This window comes from Anguilla anguilla, chromosome 4 (genome assembly GCF_013347855.1).
Source record: "Anguilla anguilla isolate fAngAng1 chromosome 4, fAngAng1.pri, whole genome shotgun sequence".
In the NCBI taxonomy this organism is placed as follows: Eukaryota; Metazoa; Chordata; class Actinopteri; order Anguilliformes; family Anguillidae; genus Anguilla; species Anguilla anguilla.
The window spans coordinates 52444674-52464968 of NC_049204.1; the positions used below are offsets into that span (position 1 = coordinate 52444674).

Below are 20295 nucleotides of genomic sequence, written 5' to 3' on the forward strand. Positions count from 1 at the left end.
GTACTTCATTTAACAGAGACTAGTACATACATATTGTCATTTGCTATTGTTCGTATGACAGTGTTGTATTTTAATTATTATTTCAACGAATAAATCAACAAATTGTATTTTGTTCAGCAGTTTGCGTATCTAGTCGGAAAACTACCTGAACTGTCGTGTGCACTAAATGCTGCCGTAACTTCATATGCAGCGTCGTAAAAAATTCCTTGTGCTGCTGTGCGGATTTTCCCCCCACTAGCGCCGAAGAGGGAATATTGCAGTTAGCTAGCTAGTAGGTAACATGTTTCACGTTGATTAGATTTATTCCCATACTCCAGGGGGAAAGGGCGTCAAGCAAACTAGTAAGAAAGGATTGATGTTCCAACCGGGCACAAATCTGAGATTTCAATGTTTAATTATTTTAAGCTGTTTTGATCGTCAGGCTCCCAGACAGTCTGTTTGATGTGTTGACGGCAGCTCACTAGAGTGTTGTCGAGAGCAGTGCGTCGCCATACAAGATGGACACCGCCGAGGAAGGTAATAAAGCTCGACCACCTTTTATGTAAGGTAGAAATGTTTAACTGGCGACATATCTGATGTCGAACAATTGGATTGCAGCTCCATTCTGGTTGATCCCTTTCAAAGCTATTTTAGGTAACTTGCAGTATAGCTAAGTAATCGTGTTACAGCACCATTAGCTAGTAATATAACGTTCTAGTTGGGTTAGGATAGCTTGTTATATATCTAGCGCTAGCTAACTACTGTGCGTTAGCTAGGTTTATTAACGCTGTTGGTGTAGCTAGCTGTGTAGCTAGTTGGTCTGCGAACTGCAGTGACACATAAAAATGAAATACCTCCCCGAATAGTAAGTGTGGCATGGATTTATCAACATGCTAACAACACTTGGCTAACGGCAATGAGTAACTGCCTCAGTCAGCTAACGTTAATTTATCTGAACACCAAGATAATGTCATGCCAATTAATCTCCCTTTTCCTGCCTGTGCATGCAACTAACAATTTGTTAGCTGGGTGGGTACTTAATATATTAGCAAGTTTGTTTATTCGTAGCATACTTTTGATGGCTATCTCTGAAATTTAGACTGACTTGGAGAGCATGTATTATTATGACTCCTGCTACATGGAATTATTTTGTTTACCAATCAATGCTGCTGTTGTGGTTTACTGGTTTCTACAGCGTAAGCTAGTGTGTAGTACTAACAAGAACGAAGTTTTAATTGAATTTACCTGTATCCATAAGATGAAGATGAAAAATAATTGAAATCTTCAGTTCAGAGAGCGATGCATTAACAGACTGCTTATGTGAGCTCTTTCCTTAACTTTCATGAGTTATCCCCATTCTTCAAGTTCTGCTATGTGCTATCTTCTGCTGCATGTTACTAGCAATGTTAAAATAAAGCTACAGAATGAACACTGAGAGGGAAGCTAATTTGTTACTGCAAATCTGTATTGCAGAAAGATTTCCTGCTCATAGATAGCATTTTCAAGGAACAGTTTATTTTTTACTGTCAGCCTGTGGATCACTTTGTGCTTAAAACCTTGATGCACAGTCTATACATCTAATGACTGGTCCCACAATGCACCTTGCCCTAGGGGGATACTGACCATGTGGAATTTTATTTCAATAATACACAACATTTCCTGCAGGAAGTTTGACTTTTGGTCCTTTTGGACTTGGGAAAATGACCCATTTATTCTCTTCTCCTTCTAGCGGACATATGCAGGGTCTGTCGGTCCGAAGGAACTCCTGACAAGCCACTGTATCACCCCTGCGTTTGCACCGGCAGCATTAAATTCATCCATCAAGAATGGTACGCTCCTCTGCCATCAGTATACAGCTTTTCACCAAGCTCTTTCATCTGTGTGCTCTGAAAAAACAGCCCTCGCTCTCATAAAACTTCCAATTCAGGATGATATGGAAAAATACAATGGACAAGAATCCAACTAATAACCAAAGTCATTTTGTCAATTAAGAAACTACTGAGGAAAACTGGGCAACTGAATGCACTTTCGGATGCATTCTTCCCTAGACATTTGTTTATTGTGGAAATCACGAATGCATAAAAAAGTACCAATCCTCTGTGTAGTGACTGGATAATTTTCAAAGTGCTTATTCTCAGAAATGGAATAGTGCGGAAATCAGTCATCATTATTGTAGAGCTGTGCAGTCAGGTTGCAGTCAATCATTGTGAAACAAACCTGTCTGTTGTACACAGAAACCTGTCTGTTGTACACAGAAACTAGCATATCACTCTGGGTGTCATTTACGTCCTAGATCACGGGTTTGCACATGACTGGCTTTTGATGACATGAATAAATTTGAATTTTGGTGTGAAATCTCACCAGATTGGAAATGACTGTCTGTGAACATCCTGTATACCAGGAAACGCCATGTTAACATCCAGGATCCATCGCAGCAATGGCGCAAAGACATCATTCTCTTGACAAGGAGGCACTTTAGTTCATTTTTGTGTTTTTCTTCCTTATTCTTCCATCAGATAGGACAGTGAACAGGCCAAATCACCTCATCACCTGTGCCCAATCACAGCTCTGGCTAGGTGATGTCATGCTTATGCAACACTCAGTCAGTCAAGCATATCATGCATGGTCACAAATGAACTATTGATCAGGTTGTTGATACCAATAACTTCAATAATATCACAAAATCCATATGCTACATTTTTCAAAGAACACACTTTGCTTTGATGCACTATATTTTTTTTGATAAGCAAAGTCTAAATCAGTGCCTCACAATCACATTTAACTTAAGTGTTAAGCTGCAGTAAATGAGTCCTAGTGAAGAAAATGTATTGATGGAAAAAAAATGAAGACCTAAGCAAATCGTATTAAAAAACCACTAAAGCAGATTGGTTAAGCAGATTGATGCTTAGGCAACAGAAGAAAGCAGGTTCCTTTTGCTTGATCCTCTCTGTATTCCCTCACTTGTTTCTTCCCTTTTTCTCTCGATGAGTACATTGGAATCAGTAGAAGCTCAGTTTTTGGCACCTTTCATGTAACCCATACCCCAGTGATTGGGCTGCAGCTGTAAGCCCCTGCTCTCCCTCACCAGCGAGCCATGCTGAGCCTATCCCATGGCACCAACTGGTGATGCGGTCGTGGGTCAGCTGAGCTGTTCTGCCGTTTACCAAAAGGTCTAGCAGTGGCTCAAAGTGCTTGGAGCCCTGTTGGCACGTTCACCAGCTCAGCCACTGTGCCTTTGATAAACAAGGCGCTTTAAAGTGTTTTGAAATGCAATTTCTGCGTACCTGGTATCTTATATCTTTCAGAAAGTGGAGTGGAATGGGAAATGTGCTGAAAGACTCATAGCTTATATTCTGTGTGTTCTTTCAGAGGAAACCACGCTTGTGTCCACTATACTGGTTCCTCTTCAGTACCCATTCTCACACAGGCCAATGTCTCCTTCATAGGAAGGAACTGTGCAGCAGCCAGCACACAATACCAAATTCCCAATATGATGTTCTCAGGAGGGCGTTTGTCTCCGAATGGACTTTGAACAGTGGCTGTATATAGTTGCTTGCTTTTTTGTTATAATAACGCGTTCCTCCCTTGAGTCCATTTTCCGCCTGGTGCTGCACATTGCTGTAATTAGATCTCTGTTTCACAGCTTGGTTCAGTGGCTGAAGCACAGCAGGAAGGAGTACTGTGAATTGTGCAAGCATAGATTTGCATTCACGCCAAGTAAGTAACTAAATCCGTCCTTTTGTGTCAAATTGTGTTCTACGTATGTGTGAAGATGTGATTTCATGGTACGCCGATAAGGTTGCTCATATTTTTCACATGGATTCATTTTCTCATGGCATCTACAGTCACTTGCTGTTATACAGTAACTCCACAAGATGTTTTCATGAAGTAGCCTACTTGCATGTGATGTTGGAGGGAGTGTGTAGTCATGTCTGAAGACAGAACAGCCTCCTGCCGTGGTTTTATCCAAGGAAGTGCAACGTTTTCCAGCTGTCGGTTATTGCCCAATGCATCCATCTTCTGAGCATTTCCTGGATTGATGCTCATAGCAGGCAAACGTTCGAGATGGTTTTTCAGCTTTTACTGTGATGCTTCAATTACCTTTACTTCATCTGTATGTTTTTCTGAGTAAAGAAGATGAATGTTTTTGGGAGCTTGCAGTGGAAAGGTTTTAATATTTCCGTGTACCTCTGTTTCTTCCAGTTTATTCTCCAGACATGCCTTCTCGGCTTCCCGTTCAGGACATATTTGCGGGACTGGTGACGAGTATCGGCACGGCTATACGATACTGGTTTCACTACACACTGGTGGCCTTCGCCTGGTTAGGAGTGGTTCCACTCACAGCATGTAAGTATGGTATTACTCAGCCTTCGCATCCACTGCCCTTAAGTTTTCATCTCTACTTTTTATTCTGAAGTTATTCTGAAGTCTGAAAATGATGCTGTAAAGATATGCTTCGTTTAGCTTAAATGTTTGGTGTGGCAGTAAGTTTGTTGCAGTGAGCCATTCTTATATTTGAAAATGGAGTCGGTGGATAAAGTATTAGATTTGTTTTGGTAGGAGTTGCCTGGTGTGTGCTGTTCTTGGTGCTTTGGCCTATAATTTGTTGGAAGGGAGTTAATTTGTCAAAGATCTGGTGCAACTACTGGCATGCTGACTGGCAGTCAACAAAGGCAAAATATTTTGTATTCAGATTTGACAGAATTATATTTATCTTGAGTGCATCGTTCAGATTTAATTGCATGCTTATGTTTTTGAATCGTTTAAAAAAGAAACATCATAAAAAGCAACAGAACTACAGCACTGATGTTGACGTCTGTGGAAAAACGCGAAGCAAAGGTTCCCTCTCTTTTTTCCCTCCGCTTTTCCTGAAGGTCGCATCTACAAGTGTCTGTTTACCGGCTCTGTGAGCTCGCTGCTGACGCTGCCCTTAGATATGCTGTCCACGTAAGTGCCCTTATCGTCACCGTACGTCTGTTCAGCTCCTTTTGCAAACAGAAAAGCAGCACGTCTGACTCCACTGATGCTGCACTTTAAGTGGGTATGCTTCACCTGCTAGTGTTGAAGGAAATGACTTCTGTGTGAATGCTGGTATAAGAGTATATGCGTGTCAGCCATCTAAGAAATGTTGCAGAGAAGGAGATGAAGGGTGACGTACACTTTGGCTTTTTTCAATTGGCTCTTTGCAAGCAGCAGGGGTGCACCATGCCACAGACAATTACTGTGGTTGATATTAAAAGGAAGAATAGCTTTGCTGCAGTCATATGCTCTGCAAGATGAGCCCTTTGTGGAAAAAGATGCTGTATTTTGCTTGAGACACCTGTTTAAGATCTTTACAGTACTCAGGAGTGGCTGAAATTACTGAAGAATTTGGTTTGATTGTACCATTCTGTTTTAACTCAGTTTCTATATATTTAAACAAGAAGACAGTGATATAAATTTGTTAAGAAACCAGAAATTGGATGAAAAACATCTTCACTTGCCAACATTTTCATACCACTAGTTCATCTCATATCCTAGTCATTTTCCTTGCCAGGGGAAGATGAAGTTCATTTTACCAATGCTTTCCAGATGCATGATAGTTTCCTTTTTGGTGTTCACTGATATCCGAAGAATTAATAATCAACATTGCAGTATCACTACAAAATACTATTCCACATGAGTAACGTTTGTTTTTTTAAATATCACTCATCATACACACTTTTACAGATGACGTGGGTGTCGCTCTGCTCTGTTCCAGAGAAAACTTGCTGGCGGACTGCTTGCAGGGTTGTTTCGTGGTGACCTGCACCTTGTGCGCATTCATAAGCCTGGTGTGGCTGCGTGAGCAGATTGTCCATGGTGGCGCCCCCCAGTGGCTGGAGCAGAATCAGCAGCAGCCTCATAATGTGGCGGGGCAGCCCAATGAGGTACCCCGGTCTTTCTCGCACACAAAGATGAATGATTGTTCCCCTTCTTGCGTACCCATATTGCCATCAGTGATGGGGGATCACTGATGGCAATATGGGTACGCAAGCGGGGGCTGATGGAGTAAAACTGATTTTGTCTCCACAAGGCCCCTGGTCCTGGAAACGGAGCCCCAGAGAACCAGGCCGCCCCGGTGCCCGCCAACCCCCCTGCCGAGAACGAGGTGGTGGCCGACAACCCCGACATCCAAATGGACCCGGTGGAGGACATGGACGTGGACAACGAGGATGAGGACGATGCTGGTGCTGAAGACGCCGCGGAGGCCAACAATGGGGCCCAAGGTACCATCAGTTGACAACCAAAGGCTTGCATCTCATTAGACTTAAGGCTAGAATTGCTAATATGAGCGCATTAGTCTTTACCACTTGAGATCAATGCAGTGATGGTTTTGGCATGGCTTTAGTTAGCATCAGGTTGTTTAAACTGCAGCTGGAGTGGCTTATTGATCTGATTGATTGCTGTTGCAGATGACATGAACTGGAATGCGCTCGAGTGGGACCGAGCAGCAGAGGAACTCACCTGGGAGAGGGTAAGCGTGCAGTTAGTACTCAGTTTACTTCCCGACGTACAATACAGTATGTTACTTGGGGCAAATTGTACAATGCAATTCACAAATAATTGTGTGTATTTTCAGATGCTGGGACTCGATGGCTCATTGGTTTTCCTGGTATGTCAATCTAAAATATACTGTCATTTCAATATTAGCTGTGAGGGAAATGTAAAGCATTTTTTTTGTATTCCAATTTGTTTACACTAACAAAACAGGCATAGTATTCAAAGGTGTGTAACTTGACATGTTAGCCTATTCCTCAGCATGGGAGAGTTTGTTTAAAAAAATAACAAAAATAAAAAATGTGGCTAGAACTCCAGTCAGAACATTTGATCTTTTTCTTTGTCAGGAGCACGTCTTCTGGGTCGTCTCGCTGAACACGCTCTTCATTCTTGTGTTTGGTATGCATCAGATCTCTTGTTTCATTCTTCAGGTTTAAAGACTTTCACATGTACGACCGTTAGCCGTTTTGTAACTTTCATGACTGTTGCTTGTGTTGCAGCTTTTTGCCCCTATCACATTGGTCACTTCTCTGTAGTGGGACTTGGTTTTGAAGATTATGTAAGTGCTACCTCTTTGGCAGCTGCCATTCATTTTGTATCCTTTGCAGTACGTTTAACTGTGCCTCAGAAGCTGTCATGTCTTGGTGACCCAGAAATTCCATTCTAAATGGCCTGTGTGTACTGGGGAATTACTGAGCTCTAGGTTTATTTTGAAGAATCTAATGTCCCAGATACAGCTGCAGCCAGCCTGGGGCTGTGAACTCCGGAGATGGGAGGAAATCTTAGCCGGATGCTGCAGCTTCTCAGAGTGGGGACATATTCACTTCACGCAACAGAAAAAAAGGACTGGGAAACATACTAGGATTCACTGATACTCCCAATTGTCTCATTGTTTCATGTAATTTTGTCTTCCAGGTCCAAGCCTCGCACTTTGAGGGTCTGATCACAACTATCGTGGGCTACGTCCTTCTGGCTCTGACATTAATTGTGTGTCACGTATCCTTCTGCCCCGTGTCTTTTGGCATAGGTTTATGGCCTTAGGGTGTGAGTTACAGCTGTGCTAGCTCATCCTTACCAACTCAGTGCTGTGCTTGTATAGCAATTGCCAGCAACTGTCATAGTGAGTGTTGGTCACCATGTATAAGTAAAAGTTATTTTAATTGTATGGCAGTAGATTTACAAATCAAATTATCAAGAAAGTTTTGGTAGCCCATCTTTCCTTAGTGTCCTAATTGATTAAATGAACCGTAGTGAAAGGGATAAGTGGGTAAAGGTTGGACAATTTAATAAATGTATTGGAAGAGCGAAACAAGTCTTCACATACAGTTTTTGTTCATCTGACTCATAACGTCATAAGAATTGAAACATCTACTGCACAGACATAGGAGTTATCAATATTGTAATATAGATTCTGTAAAATGACTCGAAAGCATATGGTATTGTGCCAAATGCATTTCAGTGTCTTCTTCCACCAACAGTATAAATACAGGGAGAAAGAGATTGTGGTATGAATTTCTTTCACAAGTCACTGCACACTAACTTAAAATGACATCCCTTGGCGGGTAAAAAAAGCTGACTTCATTTATCCCGGATGCTGTTTTAAGTCTTTTTTTTTTCTTTTTTTTTAACGAGAATGGTGTTGTTTGAATGTGTAATAGCCATTAGTAATAGAATGGAACCACTAAGCATGTAATTTCTTAATGAAAGTGGCCAGGGTTTCGCAGCACTGGTGAGGTTCCAAAGATCACGCCGCCTGTTGGGGGTTTGCTACATTGTCGTGAAGGTAACTGGTCTCATAACCGTTTTCTTATTCATTTATGTAGTCATTGGCAATTTTTTGTGTTCCATTTTTATTCAGACTTAAGCTTGATTGATGTTTGGCATGTTGTGCAACTAAATCCAGCACCAGGGGCTTGCACATTTAATCCCACACTGAACTAGAAAATATTAAGATTTGTTGTGGGCCTTTATTAAAAAACAGGGTTTTATGTCTTAGTTACAAGCATACAAAGCCTGACCAGGAAATTATAATCATTGTTTCCAATGAAAAGGATGTTTCTTTTAGTGTTTCTTAAATATTATAGCATTGGTCGTCCTGGAGATATGTAACAGTATAATCTAAATGAGCAAAAAATAATAATAAAAATACTGTATAGCATTACCTACAATAAAACAGACTATGTAATTGACACTGGAATCAGTCAAAGATGCTCGGTTTTTCATGGAGGTCATGTAGGTTCTGAATCTGTTCATGTCAATCTGTTATCAGTGCAGCAGAAAACCATAATTGATTATTACCATACTTAAGTTTTGAAAAATGTTTCTACTAAAGCTATTATCCCAAGGATCCATTTTGAATGAAAGCATCATTCTGTGTCATCACAAACTGGAAGATTTTTCTCATTTGGGATAGTAGATGGAAGTATGACAGAACCACACCATTTGAAATTAATGGTGAAACTAATTGTGCTGTTCTTGGATAAAGTGCTGTTGTAAAATCGCCTACAAAGTCATAATGGCTATCTTTTGTTAGGTGATGAAGTCATGCGGTTTTATTCAGTTAGGGAAATTTTATTCTTGACTGTTGGAAAGTTTTTCTTCGGCCAAATCGAATATTTTTTGGCAATATTAGTGGCAATATATTATTTATTTTAAATGGCACTGTTGTATCGGCATATTGGCTTATCTTTTGCCAAGATACTTGGTTGTTTGCTCCAAATTCAGCTGCAACCCTGCTTTATGGAAACTGCTTGCCACTGAACAGATTTTATCTTTCAGACCACTCAACATTTAATATGGAATAGCGGTTACAAGACATGGACATTCTGGTTTTGAGTCAATATCCCCACATTTGCCTGTAATGCAGGGATCATAATTAACTGGAGGATTTATATCCGTCAGAATTAATATGTTTTGATTTTCTGAAGGGAAGCTTAATCCAGTACTCTTCACTTTTCAGGTTTCATTATTGGTGGTGGTGGAGATAGGTGTCTTCCCCCTCATTTGTGGCTGGTGGCTGGACATTTGTTCCCTGGTATGTAAAATGGTACCACTTTCACTAGAGATCCTAAAAGCTAATGTATCATTACTAGCAAACAAACCAGTTGTGGTTCCCTTGTGCTCTTGATGATTACAGATAAAACGATCAATTTCTTTCTTTAGGAAATGTTCGATGCCTCTTTGAAGGACAGAGAACTAAGTTTCCAGTCAGCCCCTGGCACGACCATGTTCCTTCATTGGCTTGTAGGAATGGTCTACGTCTTCTACTTTGCTTCTTTTATTCTCTTGCTTCGAGAGGTAAGAAGCTGTCTTTTTCTAACTTGTCTGCTGTATTTAATCTGGTCAATTGTTTTTTATTTGTTTTTATTTTTATTTTTATTGAAACATGAGGAAGGCAAATTATCTGTTGAAATATGAGGAAGGCAAATTATCTGTTTGCTGTAATAATCTAGTCCCACATTGGATTCGAAGCACAACTAACAACCAAATAGTTAGTAAATTATTGATGTGATAGAATCCTAATATAAAAGCCAAATAAAAATAATGAAAGTAATCTTATTTCATCATCTCATCTCAGGTGTTAAGACCTGGAGTATTATGGTTTCTAAGAAACCTGAATGACCCTGATTTTAATCCAGTCCAAGAAATGATTCATCTGCCAATATACAGACATCTTAGAAGATTTATTTTGTCGGTGGTAAGTACAAACGTGTCTTCACATGCTTGTGTTTCTTCCTTGCTCTGACTGTGCCCAGATGCTACACAGATTTGAATGAATTCCTTTGGCTCCTTCCAGGTTGTGTTCGGTTCCATTGTCCTGCTAATGCTGTGGCTTCCCATCAGGATAATAAAACTCATTCTACCAAACTTCCTTCCTTATAATGTAATGCTCTACAGGTAAGTTAAGTTTTTTTGTATTTAAATGATTTATGGTCAAGGATAGATAATTTACTTTTGGCATCACATAACATTTTACCTACATTTAACTTTGGGGGTAGAATGATTGTGTAACAGAAATTCATTCTCGCTTAGTAATGCAGTGTCATTTAGTGGCATGGAAATGTTTACTGTTCCTTTCGTGCAATTATTATCTTCCCCTCTGGAGTTTGCATGCCATTCCCCCCTGGAATAGTCTATGCTGTGTGTGTATATGTAATTGTGAAGGCTGACCGTCCTGACGATTGGCTGCTCTTTGCCCCTCCCCCTAGCGATGCCCCCGTGAGCGAGCTGTCTCTGGAGCTGCTGCTGCTGCAGGTGGTTCTGCCGGCCCTGCTGGAGCAGGGCCACACGCGCCAGTGGCTGAAGGGCCTGGTACGGGCCTGGACCGTCACCGCCGGCTACCTGCTGTGAGTGCCGACCGAGACTCCGCCCACAGCACCAGAGTGTAATCGCTTAAATAAAATAGCGCTGTCTGCCTGCTATAAGGAACGTAGCTTTGCTTAGAGGGGTGATTCAGGCGATTCATCTTATGGCAACTGTCTGCTTCTGTTACAGAGAAACTAAAAAGCTTTTACTGTTTGAATTGTAGATTATGGACACATCTTCCACAGAATGATTAATGATTTGAGAAATAGCAAGATTGATTTTTATATGGTGACAAATTATGTTTCTAGCAGTCAGATTCTGCATATTGTATCATGGTTATATTTAATCTTAAATTTGTCCACTTTCTTTTTTTTTTTCATGATACATATCCTGGGAGTAAGCTCCAGCTGTCACACCAATGCAATGATTTCACACTTGTTGAACCACGTGTTAGCTTGTGAAACCATTTTAGTTTCAACTGTATTGAAACATGAAGAATCTTTTTACTGATTTTTTTTGAATGATTGCTCATCAATTTACTGCTTTCAAACCTGTTAATACGCCTTTTGATACCCCTAAACAGAGACCTGCATTCTTACTTGCTGGGTGACCAAGAGGAGAATGACAACAATGCAAATCAGCAGGCTAACAACAACCAGCAGGCTCGCAACAATGCCGTGCCGGTGGTGGGGGAGGGGCTGCACGCAGCACACCAGGCCATACTGCAGCAGGGCGGCCCCGTGGGGTTCCAGCCCTACCACCGGCCCATGCGCTTTCCATTCAGGGTAAGCCTAATGCAAACGTCCAGAAATCAACAACGAGAAAACTCAACACCTCACTAACGGTCACATAGCTGGCTCAACACAGCTGTAGCTCTGCCTTACTGTAATACTTGTTGTCCAATAGCAAGTGATATATTTTGTATCCTAAATATGTCCAGTCAATCTCAGTCATCTGAGGAAAAATACCCTCCTTAGTAACAGAGTCGGCAAATGGACTGTACATCATTATGTACTTTACTAGTATTCACACACAATTTCAAATATTTGCCTTATGGGCCAAAAAGTGTACTGGAAAGCTAGTGGTTTGTTCTCTTTTTTTGGTAGAGAATGTAACTAGTCTTTATTCTAAGATTAAGATAAATAGGTCAATTGAATAGTGTCATTTACTTTTGTTTAATGATAATGATAATGCTTAGTTTTTTCAGTGAAATGTACACTGTGATAATTGTGCCTTGGTATTATCACACATTTGTATACCTGAATCTAACACCGATGTTCTCCATGTTTGTAAGTCTCTGGATAAGAGTATCTGCTAAGTAGCACATGAAATGTCATTTATCATAATGTGTCCTGGATTGCAGTAAATCGTGTACATGTTTGTATTTTTTGTAGATCGTGCTGCTGATAGCTTTCATGTGTGTGACGCTGCTGGCCGCCAGCCTGATTTGTTTGACGTTGCCAGGTGAGCCGCGGACACGGACCCCGTGCGCCTTTGCTCTGCTTTTGATTCGCCGGCCTGCCTGCCTAATGCCCTTCTCCTCTCCTTCGGCGCGGACAGTGTTCGCCGGCCGCTGGCTGATGTCTTTCTGGACGGGCAGCGCCAAGATCCACGAGCTGTACACGGCGGCGTGCGGACTGTACGTCTGCTGGCTGTCCATCCGGGGCATCACCGTGCTGCTGGCCTGGATGCCGCAGGGCCGCACCGTCATCCTCCTCAAAGTCCAGGAGTGGTCGCTCATGGTAGTGAAAATGAAAACGATCTGTGAAGCCAAACAAACGGCATTGTGGGTCACTGCACCTGTGTGTACATCGTGTTCTGTTGTTAAACGCTTTAAATGTGTATATATCTTTTTTTTCTAACGGCCTTTTTTCATTCTGTTAGTTATTGTGAAACATTGGTAGCGTTAGGACCATATTTTAATCGTATTGTAGCAAGGAATTGCAACTAAGGAGAAACTGCACCCTTCAGAGTTTCCACTTAAGTGTGATTTATTAAAGTTAGTGGATGATGATCAAGATGATTCGGCACACTGGGAAAAGAACAGCAGAGCAAATACCATGAAATGGTGTTATTTCTCAGAAAAAGGAGAAGATCCGCATTGTCAGCAAACTGTTAAGATGACCACATTGAGTTAATGTTTTATTTTTTTTATTGATGAGACCGGGATACAGGAGTATTGATGTGCAAAAATGGAAAATAATAAAATGGTAACTAACCTCAGTAGGCATCTCTATCATGAGTGGGAAAAATTATAGTCAAATTATGTTCCATAAGGTGCAGAAGGAATCATGGTTACTTTGGAAACATGAACCCTAATGTCTGAGGAAAATTCTGATTCCGGTTGAAAAGAAGTTGTGTGTTGTGGCCTCTGCAGATAATGAAGACCGTGATAGTGGCGGTGCTGGTGGCCGGGATGATCCCCCTGCTGCTGGGCCTGCTGTTTGAGCTGGTGATCGTGGCTCCCCTCAGAGTGCCCCTGGACCAGACGCCGCTCTTTTACCCCTGGCAGGTGTGTGTGGCCGGCTTCGTGCCAAACCCCCGTTGGGCTCGCGTCAGTCACGAGCTGAGACTGGCGATATTCGCAGTGAAGAGCCGTCAATACGGAGCTCGACAAGCACAAGCTCTCGTGCCAGCCGATCGCAGAGATACTGGGTTATTCATAAAAGCTGCCGATTCCATCTGCGCATCACGCAAAATCTGTGCGTTTGTACTTTTTATCGATGAATAGAGATTGCTTCCAAATCATAACTTCAACAGTGTCAGCTTACCATAGGATTATTTGTCACCGCACAATAACATGCTGGCAAAAACAAAAAATGAAACCTTTTGTGTAAAGCAGATTAGTGCCTTGTAATAGTGCGAGGAGCTATTACAGTGAGAGTTGAAGATGATATCTGCCAGGTGATCTCCAGAAGAATGATATGATGCATTGGCTGCCACCAGATTCACTGGTGCAGGAGATAGGGCAATCCAATCTTGAAGGAATTGCAAAGGAAGCTTCAGTTTTCTCAAATTTTCTCAAATGAAACTCCGTATTTTAAAGGCGGAGATGGTAGGAAACACATGCGCATTGTGTTGGAAATAGAAACAGCGAAAGCTCCATTTTAAAACGCATGTTCCATTGCGGCTTGATTTCAGATGAGATTTTGAGTGTTACAGTGCCTCATCAGAAGAAGAAAAACCTCTGCAGGTAATGATAAGCAATGCAAGTTAATATTATTCCTCACTGCAACCTGTTAACCACATTAAAAGCCAGCTGCACTGACGTATGTATCTTCACATTGATGAATGAAATATCTACCTTAGAGCGCCTGAATGACATGCATATACAAGGTGGGGCAGTTCTGACTCTAAAGCAACAATTGCAGCAATGCTTAAAGAGCTCAGGAAACTAATGTTTATTCCCCAGAACATACACTTGACCTTGAGGTTTAGTCTTTAGTTTCAGCATGGAAACATTAATGGTAACTTTTATGAATAACCATTTAGACTGTTATTGTCTCAAAAAAGAAAAATCTTTGAGATCCAAGCTGTGCAAACTTAATAAATGCAGATGTTTCTTTTCTGTTAATGTTTTGAAGTAGTAAAGGTGTCACTCCATTTAATGCTATGCAGGACTGGGCTCTCGGAGTTCTTCATGCCAAAATCATAGCTGCCATTACTCTCATGGGTCCCCAGTGGTGGTTGAAGACTGTGATTGAGCAGGTTTGTGGGGTTTTGTTTTTCTGTAGAAAATTAATTTTTCCTCCATTTTACGCTCTAACCCAAAATACAGATATAAACCATGTAATATTAATCGTGATATGTGCCAAGGATTGTGAGACCAGTCTCACAAGAAAATGTTTAATAGAGTACAAAAGCGTGGTTGAAAAACACCTTTCAGCAACCAGTATTTCTGATACATTTTGAGTTGCGCACGTTTCATTAGCTGCCGATTTCTTACACATACTGAAAATAACATTCTCACAAACCAGTTGTATACATTTCTCCAAATTTGGAGCGTCCAAACACATTTGTTAGACCGGACTATCTGCTGCTGCATTCTCCATTAACTTTCACAGACGAGCACGCATGTCCATCATTTTGCATGCATCTAACCACTTCTTTTTAACAATTTCATTGCATTTTAGACACGTGTTCTCCAGATTGCATATTTCTTAAAACATACAACTCATTTATAAGTCTGGATATTCACGGCAGGAATTCAGGTAAAGTACCTTGCTCAAGGGCACGATGGCAGTGCCCCACCCAGTAATTGAACCTGGAACCTTGGAGTTGCAAGCCCAGTTACCTGTGCTATGCTACTGGTGCCCTTCTCATGGCCAACAGTATGTTTAAGTATAGCCCCCTAACTGAGCCACGCAGCCGCTGCACTGAAAGACTGCTATTCTTGTGCAGTCTGTACTTGCTAGGTGAGGCAGGGGAATTCTCTCCCCGTGGGATGTCCAGCTGCACTTGGCACTGATGCAATCAGGGATAGCCCACCCTATAATGTAGCACTTGAAAGGCCCGCATATACATTGTATGAACAAACCTGAACCACTTCACTGCTGTTCTTTATTTAAAACCTGCATTTGTCGTTTATCAGGTATATGCAAATGGGATCCGCAACATTGACCTGCATTTCATCATTCGCAAGCTGGCGGCTCCGGTCATTTCCGTCTTGCTCTTGTCCCTCTGCGTGCCGTATGTCATTGCAGCCGGGATCGTCCCAGTCATAGGTAGGTTCATAATGGCTTTCTCTCTTCCTAGAAACGATGTTTCAGTTTTGATGAATGTGTAATATTTTCCCATCCCTTTGAGAGAGTTCCAGTTGCCTAGATCATGGGCTTGATGTCGGTGCTATTTAAGAAACTGAGAAATCAAAATAAACCCATGAGCTCAGTCAGAAGAACACCTGTACATGAAGAAAGAGTTAAATACCCAGAGCAAGGTGCCCATAAAGTCAGACATCATGGTCATTTTTTTGCAGGGGTTACCATGGAGATGCAGAACCTGGTGCAGCGTCGGATCTATCCTTTTCTCCTAATGGTTGTGATGCTAATGGGAATCCTCTCTTTCCAAATTCGGCAATTCAAGCGCCTTTACGAGCACATTAAGAACGACAAGTAAGTCTTCTGTGGGTATACACATGCTGGTATTAGAGGTGTGTCATTCATGAACAATTTGTTTCTTTGAAAAAACCTTTTTGATGACCGAAAGGAACTAACTCGCCTCCATCTAAGGATTTGTTCCTTTCGTTCAGCTGTCAGTAAGTTATGAGTAGACTTATAGATTTAAAAGAAATTGGCTTACACTAGCTGGTTAGCGAAGTTATATCCAACAGTCCTGCCGTGGTACTCGGTACATTCTGCATGTAATTACGGGTCATAGAATTATGACAGGCACCAACTGAAGAAAGTGTGTAAAACTGAAGATGCATTTTAAAGGCAAGATTCTTCTGGTAGTTTCAGTCGGACCATAGCATTGGATGAAGTGTAGCTTGCAACCTGGAATGACATTCCCATATATAATTCCTGTCCCAGTGCACTCTGTGGTGCTTCACTGTGTGCTTATGCTCATAACATGGTTTACGTCACTGGCAAATCATTGTCTCCCTCCAGGTACCTTGTTGGTCAGAGACTGGTGAACTATGAACGCAAGGCTGGCAAAGTGAGCTCAGCCTCACCCACCAGCTCCCCTCAAGAGTAGGGTTGGCTGTCCTTGACAATGGTCTCCCGCTAACCGACTCACTGCCCCTCCCTCCTCACGTTTCTGTCTGTGGCTCCTCCTAAATATTTCTGGCACTCTTACTGTGTCCTTCTCTTGCCCTGTTTTAAAATGAAGCTTGAGAACTGTACATGTGTAAATATTTGGGAATTAAATCCAACAAACTTGGGTTAAAAGAATGAGCATTGTACATCTTTGGGGGGAAAACATTTTTAATTTATTAAATCATTGTCACTTTATCTTTTTGACTCTTGCTGTTCAGTCTCAAAATGACCCAGTGCCAATAAGTAATTACTGTATGTATGATGTTTGCCTGAAGAAGCATAATGTTGGTCAACTTGGCTTTGCAGATCACAAGCTCCTGTGCTAATTCACTGGAGAAATTTCCTAATTAGGTAAATCCCTGAACTGTTTGCACAGGTGAATGACAGGAAGAAAATAATTATCTTTGTTGCTGTATCTTATTTTTCATTGGTGTATATTAAGGAAGCATAATGAATATTAAGACCGCACTAATTGCTTAATTAGACAATCATGGGCTCTAAGGCCTGTACCATTTACTTGACACTGTGTGACATCAGAACACACTAATTTCAGCTGCATTAAAAAAAAAAAAAAACATGCAGTCGCATTTTACATTTCTTCATAGTAGGCCATTCAAAAAAGTTAATTGAAACAATTTTCAACAAATAGCGAGTCTTGATTGTTTATTCTCTTTCTGGGTTGCTGTATCAAACCATTTACTAATTCAAACATTGCAAATTGGCAAGCAAACTGTCGGCTTTAACCATGATAAATATTTCAGAGAGCAGAGACACATTTCTTTTTTGATTTTAAAAGCAAACAAGTGTCAGTCATTGTCCCAACTGTTTTAAAAATTAGTTACAATTATGGGAATACAGAAGTTTTGAAAGGTGAGTGCATAAATAACCATTAAAGTATTAAGTGATGCATTCTCAAAGTAGTGATGAGGCCAGTAATGCTATGTACGTCTGATTTATTTTATGGTAACATTTCATGAAGTACCTTTTGTCTTACAATACTGAAAGGGTTGAGAAAATTCCATAAGAATTTTTTTTTTTTTGTCAGTATTATTTGGGAGGAAAGGTGTAATTTGTCATTAAATGAACAATTGTTTATTTTATTTTATTTTTTACAATTATTTTCATGAAGTCTCAGTTCAAGTTGAAGTCTTACATGTTTTGAGGCTGATTTGAAGTGGCACAGGACTTCTTTGAATGCAAATCTTTCTATAAGTGACCTTATAGATCTTAAACTGTACAATCCCAATGCTGGGGTGTTTTGTTGGTTTTGTTTTGCATCTTTTCAAGCAAAAATGTGTATTCTATTTTTATATGTGTATATATATATAAATGGCATGGTCGTTGTTTGTATGTCTCAACATAGGGTGTTATGGTTTGGTGGGCTGTGTACATAGTTTTGTTACCTGAACCACATTTCTAAACAAAACCATAGCTTTTCATGGGCATGCTGCAAGATAGTGGTATAAATACAAACTGGAAATGGAATTAGTTGTTTAAAACTGTGCTCTCAGATACTTGTGTTGTCAGCTTGCCTCTCCTCAAGCAGCTGGGAGAGATTTGTGAATGTTTTAAAATAAATGGCTGGGGAGTCATTCACCATTTACAACTAAAATGTGGGGCAATACATATTTTATTCGAAATTATGAATGTTGAACCACAAACGTGTGCTTTGTTTCGTTCATCTTTTGCAAGTGATTACATAATGGTTGTGTGTCACTCATGAGAATAAAAAAATGATGAAATTACATGAGTTTCATAATTTATTATGACAATAAATAGCGTCCCAGTTCATTTTTAAAACTAGGTATCGATTACATAAAGGAACCAAAAAATTTGCCAAAACGATTTTGATAATAAAAATTGTATTTAAAACTGTTCAGCAATGTTCAGAGTTCATAATTATTTGTCACACACCGTGATACCGCCGAGAGGGAGATGCAGCAGGTGCCGGGGAACACCGTTGGTTGCCGCATGGAAAGAGAGCGCGCACTCACAAACCTGAAATTAAAAAAAATGACCCTCTTCACCCTTCCCTCTCAGGAGTTCCAGGCAAAAACAACAAATTATAACAAGCTAAAATGACAAAGACAAAAGGCCAGGTCCAGCTCCTCCAACATCCCGGTTGAGGATTACTTTCTTTCTCTTTTTCCTCGAACACAGTTCCAAAATAAAATGAAACAAAACTCATAACTGCGTTCTCGGTCTGAGATCCCGGTCTCGGCCCCGAACTTTGGAGAGTAGCACACCTTTAAGCACCTGGGCTGATTAGCTAATGCAACCCAGGTGCGTATGCTGTCTCCACCAACCGGCACAGCCGAGACCAATCCGCTTCTCCGGTGGACTGAATGCTACAATATTGTGTTGTATAATCTGCAGACTGAGAAAATCTTAATAAATGACAGGGAATGGAGCAACGTCATCATCTTTTAGACAGAGATCAGAATTTAGCACTATACCAAGTTTCTCCTTCAGAACTGCAGGAATTTCCTTGTCTGTTAGCTCCAGGGTGGACTTTGTTGTTCGTCCCCCTTCCTTATTGGGGAAACTTGTGAGAATCAGTTTGCGGCCAATGTAGGTGACCCTTCCATTGGGCAGTAGGAGGGTACATTAGATTTGCAGTGGAGAAATGAGCACGGAGAGCTTTGATGGTAATTGAGTGTGGCCTTGAAATAATCCCATTGCCGAGACTGAAGGGTGAACTTGTACACTGCAGTCCAGCTGCTCTTCCTGTTCTCCTGCATTATCTCTTCCCTGTTACATGGTCGTCCTCCATGCACTCCAAAAAGAGGGTTTCCCCCTCAGACCTGATCCGGAATATTCCATGATCCTGTTTCTGCGGTTTGTTTGTTTCCAGAGAAATTGGAACTTCAAAACCTGAACCAAACCCTACAAGCAAACAAGGATTAATTAAAAATATGTTTATTTTCTGAATCCAGCGGTTCCAACCGTCACTGTCCGTGTTAAAATGTCCAGCACTACTAACACAAGAGATATTGCGTGCTAGAACACCTCACTTAACCTACATGTAAATATATATTTTATTTGATTTAATTTAATAATTATGTTTAAAATTAGAATTATCAATTAAATCTCCAAAGTCATTGATAGGTCAGTCTACAGAAAACTGGTGGAATCAACCAACAAGTCAAAACAAGCTGTATATCAGGTTTCAAGATTAAATAATTGAATTTAATAAGAAGCAATCAATTAGATTAATGAATTGAAATCATACATTCTTTATTGAATGCAGGCACACTACTTCTAAATTACAAAACAGAAGACATACAAAACGTTAAACAGTTAATCTAGAAATACCAGAAAAGAGAAAGAGAGAGACGGACAAGCCAGACCATGCCAAAGTGTTACTCACTCCCAGTTTAAGTGCCACAGGATGAAAAGAAAACCAGCTAAAAGCACACAACCAAGGAGCCACCACCAAAATAAAAAGAGAAAAACTCATCTTCTTCAAGGCTCCGAAACCAAATGCAACACAAACAACTTTTTCATGTGGCCATTTTAAATACCTTACCCAGCATGGCTTGAGGACATTTGCCCTGATTGGGTGATGCCGGGTTAAGGTATAGGAGAGAAGGGAAGGGGGGTCAGACTAATTTATAACAAGGACTGGCCTCCCTAAAGATTGCATTCAAACGTTAAGTAATGGGAAATGTTAGGCATGTAGGCATGCAGGGTCTCCGACCCCCGATATGGTGTCCTTCGTCATCTGGTTTGTCTC

General features: G+C 40.9%; 1 protein-coding gene across 2 annotated transcripts; it reads left to right on the plus strand.

Annotated features, from left to right (window-relative positions):
* Positions 1–212: 212 nt before the first annotated feature.
* On the plus strand, positions 213–18304 carry march6 (membrane-associated ring finger (C3HC4) 6). Of its 2 annotated transcripts, XM_035414592.1 has the most exons (26): positions 216–516; positions 1709–1808; positions 3623–3696; positions 4183–4326; positions 4854–4926; positions 5720–5888; positions 6035–6227; positions 6414–6475; positions 6581–6613; positions 6846–6897; positions 6999–7057; positions 7414–7494; positions 8213–8281; positions 9458–9532; positions 9661–9795; positions 10076–10195; positions 10295–10395; positions 10707–10844; positions 11387–11588; positions 12198–12267; positions 12364–12545; positions 13181–13315; positions 14422–14511; positions 15395–15527; positions 15779–15914; positions 16410–18304. In XM_035414592.1, the coding sequence occupies exons 1-26, from the start codon at positions 498–500 to the stop codon at positions 16495–16497; spliced, it is 2733 nt and encodes a 910-aa protein (XP_035270483.1). In that variant the 5' UTR covers positions 216–497; the 3' UTR covers positions 16498–18304. The 2 variants fall into 2 exon arrangements, with proteins under 2 accessions (XP_035270484.1, XP_035270483.1); XM_035414593.1 differs by lacking the exons at positions 14422–14511; positions 15395–15527; positions 15779–15914; positions 16410–18304 and adding an exon at positions 13945–14381 and having other exon boundaries at positions 213–516.
* Positions 18305–20295: the final 1991 nt, after the last annotated feature.